Here is a 12,491-nt window from a genome sequence, read left to right on the forward strand (position 1 = left end):
GGTGAACCATGAGATCTGACCTGGACTGAAGGCAGATGCTTAACTGACTGAGCTACCCAGGCACCTCTTGAATTGCTTTTCTTAAGTTTATTCCTAAGTATTTTTTTTTATTTATGATGTTACTGTGAATGGAATTACTTTCATTGAGTTTCTTTTGATACAGTACTGTATGTGCAGCCCTGTGTTGGGGCATATCTGCATGCAGCCACCAAATGTGACCGTAGTGAAGACCATCCTGTCCGGTCATTCTCAGCAGCTACTGAGCGATCTTATCGAAGAACTGTCATAACCAGACTAATTGGGATGCAGACTGCTTCAACTGTGAGAGAGGCTAGAGTTCCTAAAGCACATGCCTGACGTAGGTTTGCACGCATTCCCACTACTTGAGTGGGTTCAGCTATAGACACCTGAAGAATGAGTCTAGGAGTCCAGACTCCTGTTAGGGTACAGCGAGTGTTTGTAATCACCTAAGACAACATTAGCATGTGTCACAGGTTCAGTGACCATCCTTCTCCTAAAGTGAGTGTGAATATATGTGCGGATGTATATGAAACTCTGCATACTAAATACATCATCCCTAGTAGATGTGAATGGCCACCTAGGCCAAATTATGAAGTCAACAAAGTTTGATTTGTGCCCCATTTCTTCCTTTTCTTTCCCCTTGATTTGTTCTGCATTCACCTCTCCAAAAGAAACCCCTAAAACATCTAAAATACTTTAACTTTGAGGGTTGTTGTTCTAATCGTGCTTTGGTATAGATGTATTCAACCAGGCTTCTGTATTTCTTAAGTTGATCTCTTACCAAGTAAGGAAATGCTCTCATCTTTTGGGGGAACTGCAGGTAACACAAATAGTGCAACCAGCGGTGGTGGTTGGGAGGGTCAGGAAGCCCTTTCCTGCCCAAGAGCTACCTGAAGTGAACCTTTAGGACTGTTTGTGTGGTCAGAGGGACTATCGGGACGATAGTTCATTGCTAAGAGGCCTGGCCGAAACTTGCCAGCTCTGTTCTTCGGAAGCCGCCGGTGGCCTCCATCTCGGTGTCCCACTGGTGCTCATCTTGCTGTGCACGGCGTGCCTGGGAGGCCCTCCTTTGCACTTCTCCCTGCCTCTGTCCCATCTGTCCTAGCTGGGCTTGGCTGTGCCAGGTGGTGTGTTTCCAGTGGGGTGAGCCATCTGGAGGTGACTGGCTCTTCTACTACAAATGCTGCTCTGCGGACTGCTGTGTTTGTGGTTACTTCATTGAGGTGTCCCAGGCGCCCTTGATTCTGGGTGTGGCCACTGGGGGCCTGAGGCTCCTTATGTTTCATTTTACTTGAAGTTGAAGACTCAACTTCAAGTATTTATGTTTTAGGTTTTTTTTTTTTTAATTTAAATGTTCATTTATTTATTTTTTTGAGAGAGAGAGTGGGAGTGGGAGATGGGCAGAGAGAGAGGGAGACACAGAATCCAAAGCAGGCTCCAGGCTCTGAGCTGTCAGCACAGAGCCTGACGCGGGGCTTGAACCCACGAACCTTGAGATCGTGACCTGAGCAGAAGTCAGACACTTAACCGACTGAGCCACCCAGGTGCCCCTTGGCGGTATTTATAAACTCTAATACAGCAGTATGTTGTTTTTCCAGAGTGTTATTTTTCAATTTTTCCTCTAAAGTTAAAAATAAATACGGGTTGTAGCTGTCTAAGGACCAGTTTTCATTTGCCAACTGTTTCCTATAACTCCGTATGCATTGTTCTCAACCTTTGAATGAGAAACACAATAGAGATATCTCAAGGTTGAATGGTATTTATTTTGCTGATTTCGCTTTGATTTTAGGAGAAACTCGCTCTCCGACAGCAGCTGAATGAAGCAAAGCAGCAACTCCTGCAACAGGCAGAGTACTGTACAGAGATGGGGGCGGCAGCCTGCACGCTTTTGTGGGGTGTCTCCAGCAGCGAGGACGTCGTCAAGGCCATCCTGGGAGGAGTAAGCATGGCCCCTCGGCTCCCTACGTATCGTGGATCTGTGTTTATGGAATACCGAGGGTACAGTGTGTCTGCTGAGGCACCTATAGGTGAAATCCACGTCTTTTGTTCACGCATCAGGTGTCGGCACACCCGCTGTGTAGAGTCCAGCATAAGCTGCTCTAGGCGGTGTGTCAGGTCAATGGAATAAGGTCCCTCATCTCCCACAATCTGTATAGTGTTCGCGGAGACAGTGCCACTCCAGTATTGTTACTTGGCATCTATACGCGTTTAACAAGGTTTTTATTTTTTTATTTTTGTCTCAATGTTTGTTTATTTTTGAGAGAGAGAGAGAGTATGTGAGCAGTGGAGGGGCAGAGAGAGACACACACAGAATCCAAAGCAGGCTCCAAGCTCCAGGCTCCGAGCCATCAGCACGGGGCCTGACACGAGGCTTGAACTCATGAACTGTGAGATCACGACCTGAGTCGAAGTCGGACACTTAACTGACTGAGCCACCCAGGTGCCTTGCCTTTAACAAAGTTTAAAGTGCTTTTATATATGTTACCCCGTGGGTAACATAAGAATTGATTTGTTGAAAGTGATATGTTTTTCTAACATACCTGTGTTAATAGTACACACACGCGCACACACACACACACACACATCCCCCGAGAGACTTCCCAGAGGAAAAGAGATTTGAAGTGGGCTTTGATTAACTTGCATACGTGGCAGTGGCAGAAAATGGGGAGTATCTCAGGAGGAGAGAGAAATAGCCTAATCAAAAGCCTGGGGTGAGAAGTCTGAGATTTGTTTTAGGGCCTGTGTGTGGGTCAGTTGACACACAGTGGAGGGGCAGCATGGTAAAATCATGGTGAGATGAGGCCCCAGAAGTAGGGTGAGATTTTGGAAGCCCTCAAATGCCAGGTCATAGATTTTATCCGGTGGGTGGTAAGACTGGATTCCCTGAGGGTTTTGAGTACAAGAGTGGTGGGGCAGGAGACTCTGGGAAGACTATCCTGACCGTGAGCGAGGATAGATGGGAGGCGGGCTGTGGGCATGGAGGCGGGCCAGGAATACCAGCCCAGAGGGCCCTGTGGTGCCTCGGGCAGCACCTGGTATGGGGCAGGGGCCAGGGTTGGCGGGGGCGGGAGGGGGGGTTCGGCGCCTGAGGCAGGCGTGGTGCCAGAGGACCAGAGGGACCAGGGAGGCTGTGGCTGCCCTCGAGGAGAGTGGTGTGGTCGTGAACGGAAGTACAAGTCAGGGATGTCTGGCGGGAGACCTGCAATGAATTACTTATGACTTAGAGAAATAAACATGTGTGACTTTATTTTTTTTTTTTAAATTTTTTTTCAACGTTTATTTATTTTTGGGACAGAGAGAGACACAGCATGAATGGGGGAAGGGCAGAGAGAGAGGGAGACACAGAATTGGAAACAGGCTCCAGGCTCTGAGCCATCAGCCCAGAGCCCGACGCGGGGCTCGAACTCACGGACCGCGAGATCGTGACCTGGCTGAAGTCGGACGCTTAACCGACTGCGCCACCCAGGCGCCCCAAACATGTGTGACTTTAGGTGGAGAGATTGGTTGTATCTTCACATTTATTGGGGTGTAACTTACGTACCATATAATTCACCCATTTGTGAGTGTACAATTCAGTGGTTTTAGCCCATTTCCAGAGTTGTGTGATCATCACCACAGCCCGGTCTGAGAACACTTGTATCAGTCCACGAAGCAGCCTCGCGCCATCTGCAAGCACGTTGGCTTCTCAGCTATTCCTTAGAGCCCCAGCCCCCCCCCCCCCCCAGGAAATGCTTCAGAGGTTCTGCAAACTGGGAGATGCTTTTGCCAAGTAACGCAGATTTATTAAACTGCCAGACAAGCCTGCTCACTGCCTTCATCTCTTGACAAGTTGAAGTTTCTCTTGCGACTGTATTTGAAAATCCGTTCTCCAAAGGTTGCAACCTATGGTTTCATGCCTAGAACAAACACTGTATTTTTCTAGCTCTTCCTGGTGCATGCTGGGTGAGCCCACTCTGATGCTTCCACTGCTGCACAAATTTGAACTCTTCCCTCACGTGGATTTTGTTTTACTTTCTGTCTGCGAGGGTAATTTTTCTACAGTTTTCCAAACGTCCTGTTTCTGGTCTTTTCAGTGGGAACTTGTCATGAAGGAGCAGACTTCTAACTACTGCTTCTGATAATTAAAACAAGCTTTTCTTCTGCGCCCTTGCACTCTTGTGTTTTGTACTGGTATTGGTGCAAACGTGTGATACTTTTCATTTCCAAACTTTCAGGATAAAGCTTTGAAGTTTTTCAACATCACTGGTCAAACAATGGAGAGTTTTGTGAAGTCACTGGACGGGGATGTCAAGGAGCTCGATTCTGATGAAAATCAGTTTGTGTTTGCTTTGGCTGGGATCGTAACAAGTAAGTAATTCTTTTTAGATGCAGTGAACTGTCAGAGGTGTGCTGGAGTGGTGATTACAGCCAGGGGTGTGTGTGCAGGAGCATCTCCAGGAACGTTCTAGATGCCCTGTGGTCCTGACCCTGGAGGGTCTGATTCAGTGGGGCCGGGCCAGTACCAGTACCCAGGTGATTCTGATAAGCACCCACCGGTGAGGAAGGTGACGGATCCAGGAAACAAGATGAGTCTGTGTGTTCCGTTCAGTTCTGCACATGGAAAGAAGTCAAAACAAAACTTTTAAGTTTAGCTACTTGTTATTTGGAGATCTGGTTATTTTGCTAATGTCTAGCTAAAGTAGAAGCCTTAAGCTAAGCCTAAGTGAGGCTCTTGCTGTCGTTTTGGTACGAAACCTAAGTTGTTTCCCAAAGATTATAGTTATTCTTATGATACAAATACGTGATAAAACTACTGTAAGGGATAAAGCCAAGTGACTAAATAATGTAGTAAGTCATATCTCAGTATAGTGGGAAGTGATACATACTGGTGAGTGTCACAGTTCTGAAGTCAGTGAAAGAGATGTGTTGCCATGACTGTTTTGTTCTTTACAATCTTCTCTGTTACGTTGCTCTGTCCTCTCTGCTGTATCCTGTGCTACTCTTAGGGTAATTCTCTGCTATTAAAGACAGAGGAAGTCTTATTTTCCTCATGGCATCATCCTTCATCTACTGAAATCCTAATGAGGCAGATCCTGTGTAGACATGTTCTTCATAATTCCTGCCAAATTGGTGATACTTCTTTGAGGTGGATATTGAGACGCGGGTGGTGTCTGGGGCGGTCCTGACCGAGCCCAGCCCTTTTCCAGGACGGCACTGCGTGCTTCCAACATCGCACCGTGGGGTGGAGGGGGCTCGCGTTGCTCTTTTAAAGTTGTTTTAAGGTCTCTTTTTAAACCAAAGGCATTTGCAGACTTGATTGGGTTCTCTGCTTTTTTCAGGGGACCCAGAGGTCTGTGATGAATATGATCTGTCATTCTGTTGGGTTGTGAGTCTGAACCGCTTGAATTACTGGTTAGTGTGTGGGGTGGGGCAGTTGGCCAGCAGGTAAAGCAGCCTATTGCCCAACTTACAAACTCAACTTGGCTTTGTTTTTTCCTGCCTGGAGTTGCTTACCTGGGAACTCACAGAGAGAAAGCGCGCACTTCTACTTCCGCTTACACGTTGGTCGAAAGCTTCAAAGATAGTAATAAAAGATAAATCAATTCAAAATGGGCAAAAGTCTTGAATAAACATTTCTCCAAAGTAAACATACAAATGGCCAGTAAACGCATGAAGGGATGTTCAACATCATTAGCCATCAGGGAAATGCAAATCAAAACCACAGTGAGAGGGGCACCTGGGTGGCTCAGTCGTTAAGCTTCCAATACTTGATTTTAGCTCAGGTCACAAACTCACGGTTCATGGGTTCAAGCCCCACGTCAGGCTCTGTGCTGACAGCATGGAGCCTGCTTAGGATTCTCTCTCTCCTCTCTGCCCCTCCTCTGCTCTCTCTCTCTCAAAATAAATAAACTTTTAAATATTTATATATATTGGGACACCTGGGTGGTTCAGTCGGTTGAGCATCTGACTTCAGCTCAGGTCACGACTCGTGGTTTGTGAGTTCGAGCCCCATGTCGGGCTCTGTGATGACAGCTCAGAGCCTGGAGCCTGTTTCAGATTCTGTGTCTCCCTCTCTCTCTGCCCCTCTCCCACTTGTGCTCTGTCTCTCTCTGCCTCTAAAAAATAAAATAATGTAAAAAAAAACTTTATGGCACAAAAACAGACACATAGACCAATGGAATAGAATAGAAACCCCAGAACTAGACCCACAAACGTATGGCCAACTCATCTTTGACAAAGCAGGAAAGAACATCCGATGGAAAAAAGACAGTCTCTTTAACAAATGGTGCTGGGAGAACTGGACAGCAACATGCAGAAGGTTGAAACTAGACCCCTTTCTCACACCATTCACAAAAATAAACTCAAAATGGATAAAGGACCTGAATGTGAGACAGGAAACCATCAAACCCTTAGAGGAGAAAGCAGGAAAAGACCTCTCTGACCTCAGCCGTAGCAATCTCTTACTCGACACATCCCCAAAGGCAAGGGAATTAAAAGCAAAAGTGAATTACTGGGACCTTATGAAGATAAAAAGCTCCTGCACAGCAAAGGAAACAACCAACAAAACTAAACGGCAACCAACGGAATGGGAAAAGATATTTGCAAATGACATATCGGACAAAGGGCTAGTATCCAACATCCATAAAGAGCTCACCAAACTCCACACCCGAAAAACAAGTAACCCAGTGAAGAAATGGGCAGAAAACATGAATAGACACTTCTCTAAAGAAGACATCCGGATGGCCAACAGGCACATGAAAAGATGTTCAACGTCGCTCCTTATCAGGGAAATACAAATCAAAACCACACTCAGGTATCACCTCACGCCAGTCAGAGTGGCCAAAATGAACAAATCAGGAGACTATAGATGCTGGAGAGGATGTGGAGACACGGGAACCCTCTTTCACTGTTGGTGGGAATGCAAACTGGTGCAGCCGCTCTGGAAAGCTGTGTGGAGGTTCCTCAGAAAATTAAAAATAGACCTACCCTATGACCCAGCAATAGCACTGCTAGGAATTTATCCAAGGGATACAGGAGTACTGATGCATAGGGGCACTTGTACCCCAATGTTTATAGCAGCACTCTCAACAATAGCCAAATTATGGAAAGAGCCTAAATGTCCATCAATTGATGAATGGATAAAGAAACTGTGGTTTATATACACAATGGAGTACTACGTGGCAATGAGAAGGAATGAAATATGGCCTTTTGTAGCAACGTGGATGGAACTGGAGAGTGTGATGCTAAGTGAAATAAGCCATACAGAGGAAGACAGATACCATATGGTTTCACTCTTATGTGGATCCTGAGAAACTTAACAGAAACCCATGGGGGAGGGGAAGAAAAAAAAAAAAAAAGAGGTTAGAGTGGGAGAGAGCCAAAACATAAGAGACTGTTAAAAACTGAGAACAAACTGAGGGTTGATGGGGGGTGGGAGGGAGGGGAGGGTGGGTGATGGGTATTGAGGAGGGCACCTTTTAGGATGAGCACTGGGTGTTGTATGGAAACCAATTTGACAATAAATTTCATATATTAAAAAAGAAAACTTTAAAATATATATATTTAAAGATTATTTTTTATTACTTATTAAAATTATATGATTATTATGGTAACAGAAGTATCTATAAATATCTAAAAAATGTTGTTAATGTTTATTTATTTTGAGTGAGAGAGAGAGAGACAGAGTGTGAGCTGGGGAGGGGCACAGAGAGAGGGAGACACAATCTGAAGCAGGCTCCAGGCTCTGAGCTGCCAGCACAGAACCCGACACGGGGCCTGAACTCACAAAGTGTGAGATCGTGACCTGAGCCCAAGTCGGACGCTTACCCAACTGAGCCACCTAGCCGCCTGCCCCCCTACAAATAATTTTAAAGGAAAATAAACCGAGAAAAAAATGGGTACATTTTAGCAGTTTTCTGCAAAAACTACAATAGAGCAACCCTTTATGGTGTAGTCTTAGAGCTGACTCCCGAGCGTTCCCGGACAGATGGACTAATCCTGGAGCTATTTGTAGGCATTTACTCACGTTTATTTACCTTGTAGTTTGCTCTGTAGTTGTTGGTAAGTCAGTGAAGTACAGGCTCGGCGTTTGCTCTCACGATACGGGACACGTGGTCTGGGACTTTATTTACCGGTAAATTTGCTGTGTTTCGTTGGGTGCCGTTGCCTATCGAGGTGTGTTTTCAGTGGTACCTTAGCGATGTCCTGTTGTCCATCGCTTGTACCAAAGCACCTGAAACTTCAGGTCTTCAAACAAGGACAGTCGCTTCTCTTGCTTCGGGCTTGGAGGGTGAGGTGCCACTCTGCGCTGTGCGGGGCCTCAGCTGAGGCGGCTCCGCTTGCCTCCGGAGGCTGGGACAGCTGGGGACTCACCTGGTGTCTTTCTCTTTCTCTCTGCAGGTGGTCCCAGGGCTTCCCTGTGTGCTCTCTGGTCTCTGCATCCCATCTTGGGCAGACTTTTCCGGACTCTGAAGTAACCGTGATTTTGATGCTTTTTTTTTTTTTTTTTTTATCTTCCTGTTGCAGATGTTGCTGCCATAGCATGTGGTCGAGAATTCTTGGTTAATTCAAGTCGGGTGCTGTTGGACACCTTTCTGCAGCTTCTGGGAGACTTGAAGCCAGGACAGTGCACGAAACTCAAAGTGTATGGTGGATGATATTAAAAAGCTCATGTTTATTTACCTATTAGTTAGAATTTGCCGATGGGGCCTCTTTTTCAAGTAAACACAGTTACTTTGGCAATAATTCTAAAAAAATAGAAGAAACACGTTGCCCGGAGAATTAAGGGATGCACTCTTTGTTCAGTACTATTTTAGAAAAATAATAAACAAAAAGAGTGTTCTCGTTCTCACCTTAGAGCAATCGGTGAGTCCCAAATGCTATCATGTGACACTTTAAGGTCATCTTAATTACCTCAAAGTGAACTTAAATAGGAGATGGTTACAGCAGTGTCCTACCTCCAGGTGCCAAAATCTGCCTTTGTTTTCTACTGGGTAACAAACTTCGTGGCTCAAACAGCACCTGCTTCACAGTCCTGCGGGTCAGGAGTCCGAGAGAGCTCACCTGGGCTCTCTGAGCGGGGCCTCACGTGGCCAAAGCCGAGGTGTTGTCCAGGCCGGGCTCTTTTCCAGAGGCTCCAGAGGGCCCACCTGGGGCACGTTCAGGATGCTGGCGAATCCAGCTCCCTGCACTTATAGGACTCGGGTCCTCGTTTCCTCGCCGACTGGCCTGTGGGGCCGTCTCAGCTTCCTGGGCTGACGGAGTTTCTGATCCTGTGAGGCACCCGTCTTCAAGGTCCAGTGGCTCACTGAGTCCTTAACCTGGAAGCTCTCAGACTTCCCCTTCCACTGCCAGCCAGAGAAAATGCTGTACGTGGATGGGCTCGGGGGTGTAGCTTAGGCATAACTGGATAAACTCCCTTTTGATAAGCCAGAGGCACCCAACTGGTAACCTCAGGTAGGTGTGCCGAGACTCTCCGCCGTGTAACTGAACGTGTTCAGCCTGGGGGTCAGGGCAGGAGGACTTGGGCCACTTTAGGATTCTGCCTCCTACACTGTTCATTCTGAGTGGTGGCTTTTCCTCCTTGGAACGTTTTGTTGTCTCTGTCATCTTGGCATGGTGTCTCTTGGTTATCTTTTCCCACGTGAGTTGGGATTTTCCCTATTTTTTTGTGTGCTGAGTAATTTTGGGTTGTACTGTGGATATTTGAATATTATATTTTGAGACCCTTGGTCTTTTTTAACGTTTTTATTTATTTTTGAGACAGAGAGAGACAGAGCATGAACGGGGGAGGGTCAGAGAGAGAGGGAGACACACAATCTGAAACAGGCTCCAGGCTCTGAGCGGTCAGCACAGAGCCCGACGTGGGGCTCGAACTCACGGACTGTGAGATCATGACCTGAGCTGAAGTCGGACGCTCAACCTACTGAGCCACCCAGGCGCCCCCCCTTGGTCTTTTTTAAACTGTGGAAAATGTTGATGTTTTTGTTTGAGCAGACAGCGTGGTTGGGTCCAAGTGACAGGTTCTCACCTGCCTCCTCTGTATTGTGTTTTCAGCGTCCTTTGCAGTTTCAGAAAGCCTTCGCAGGACAGCTGGGTCTGCCCCTCCCGTGTACCACCCGCGTCAGCCTAAAACCCTGGTGATCGCTGGCAATTTAGTTCTCAGGCTGGGGTATGCTTTTTCTGATTAGAATCACACATGCCTAGCTTGGCGTGAGGCCGGGGTTTACGAACCACCTTGCGGGGTCACTCACGTGAGCTCTTGAACTCTCCACGGTGTGCTTGGTACTTGTTAGTTACCCAGGGCTCCCCTTCCAGCCCTTCGCCTGGAGTGCCGGCATTCCGCATGCCCTGCTGCGTCCTGTGCTTCTGCAGCTGTGCCCGGCAGCAGGGGTTCAGAGGGTCACAGTTCCTTCCGGCGGTGAGGAAGATTTCCTGCCCACACAGTGGGAGTTATTTGGGGGCCCCGCTGCCGGGAGAGCCCCTTCCTACTGCTGGAGCCCAACAAGAGGTCTTCCGGTGCGCGTTCTTATGCGAGTCGCTGCCACGCCTGGGCTTGGGGGCTGAGTGGTGAACTCGCTGCGTGTTTGGTGGTTCTTCTAACTCTGGACTTGTGCCCGTTCTTTCTGCTGCTGTTTCCTTTTCAGGGGCTTCACATCGCTGCTCCGTGCATTCTGTTCAGAATTCAGAGCTGCATTCAGTGGAACCAAGAGGGTGGGGCATGTTCACCCCCATCTTATCTGGAACCAGATTCTTGAGTCTGCTCCAGTATTTTATACCAACAAATACATGTCCGCGAGTGATACATATAATACAACATAACATATAACTTGTATAGTTTTGTGTATATTTTTGCGAGTTGTCTGTGCCCGTAGTTAATTCCTTTGAAATATCTTACACCAAAAAGATGTAACATTTGGATTATCTTATCCCAGATTGATGGACATTAGGTTATTTTCAGGTTTTACTCTGCAAATGTAATAGTGTAGTGAACATCTTGGGCAAATATCTCCTTGCTAACCTGTGTGAGGCTTTCTTTCTCTAGGAGTTTTCCCAAAGATGCAATATTTGAGAAGACGTGCACACTTTTAGTTTGATAAGACGCTGCCAGATGGGTCACCAAAGTACACACTTCCACCCACAGGGCATCAGAGTTCTGTGTCTCCCACACCTTCCTCAGCACTTCACTGTTTATTATTTTCTAATAAAGGGTATTTGTATTATCTACATCCGTCTGCCTGTCTTTAGGTGTATATTACTGGTAAGGTTGAAACTCTTTTCACTTTTTCGTAACATTGTTTTTCCTATGAATTACCTGTTCATGTCTCTTGCCTGTTTTCTGTTGGGTTGTATTTTTCATAATGACTTGCTGTTTTTTTTGTGTTCTGGTTACTACACCGTTGTCTCTCGTGCCTCTGTGGTCCGTACAAGGTCAGTGTTTGGAGGCCAGTTAGCCCCCTCCTGCACTTCCGAGGCAAGGCTTTGTACAGGGTCTGTGTGTCTTGTCTCTCTGGTTCCAGTACGTGAAGCTCTGGGCCTTTGCATGTTAGGCAGCCCCTGTCCTGCACTGGGAGATGGGCAGACTTGCATTCAGAGACGTTTGCTTGCCTGCTTGGCAGTTTTCCACCTGACAGAGAGCAAAGCCTGGAGCGACAGTGGATAGACTGTTCGCCTCAGACCTGCTTGGGATCTCAGCCTGCACCAGCCTCTTGTGGGTCTCCTCACGTTATCATTTTTGGCTGCCTTCTGATTTGCGTGCCATTTGTTCATGCTTTTCTTTTTTTTTAATTTTTATTTATTTTTAATATATGAAATTTATTGTCAAATTGGTTTCCATACAACACCCAGTGCTCATCCCAAAAGGTGCCCTCCTCAATACCCATCACCCACCCTCCCCTCCCTCCCACCCCCCATCAACCCTCAGTTTGTTCTCAGTTTTTAAGAGTCTCTTATGCTTTGGCTCTCTCCCACTCTAACCTCTTTTTTTTTTTTCTTCCTTCCCCTCCCCCATGGGTTTCTGTTAAGTTTCTCAGGATCCACATAAGAGTGAAACCATACGGTATCTGTCTTCCTCTGTATGGCTTATTTCACTTAGCATCACACTCTCCAGTTCCATCCACGTTGCTACAAAAGGCCAGATTTCATTTTTTCTCATTGCCACATAGTATTCCATTGTGTACATAAACCACAATTTCTTTATCCATTCATCAGTTGGTGGACATTTAGGCTCTTTCCATAATTTGGCTATTGTTGAGAGTGCTGCTATAAACATTGGGGTACAAGTGCCCCTATGCATCAGTACTCCTGTATCCCTTGGATAAATTCCTAGCAGTGCTATTGCTGGGTCATAGGGTAGGTCTATTTTTAATTTTCTGAGGAACCTCCACACTGCTTTCCAGAGCGGCTGCACCAATTTGCATTCCCACCAACAGTGCAAGAGGGTTCCCGTGTCTCCACATCCTCTCCAGCATCTATAGTCTCCTGATTTGTTC

General features: G+C 46.7%; 1 protein-coding gene across 3 annotated transcripts in view; it reads left to right on the top strand.

The window, feature by feature from the left end:
- LOC123610502 (heat shock transcription factor 2 binding protein) overlaps positions 1 to 12,491 on the top strand; it is a 105,540-nt gene that overhangs the window by 26,253 nt on the left and 66,796 nt on the right. For all 3 annotated transcript variants that reach the window (XM_045501225.1, XM_045501226.1, XM_045501228.1), the window contains exons 5-7: positions 1,811 to 1,960; positions 4,236 to 4,368; positions 8,527 to 8,644. In XM_045501225.1, the coding sequence (XP_045357181.1) occupies positions 1,811 to 1,960; positions 4,236 to 4,368; positions 8,527 to 8,644 (401 nt within the window). The remainder of the gene's footprint in view (positions 1 to 1,810; positions 1,961 to 4,235; positions 4,369 to 8,526; positions 8,645 to 12,491) is intronic.

Source organism: Leopardus geoffroyi, chromosome C2 (genome assembly GCF_018350155.1).
Source record: "Leopardus geoffroyi isolate Oge1 chromosome C2, O.geoffroyi_Oge1_pat1.0, whole genome shotgun sequence".
Taxonomy (NCBI): domain Eukaryota; kingdom Metazoa; phylum Chordata; class Mammalia; order Carnivora; family Felidae; genus Leopardus; species Leopardus geoffroyi.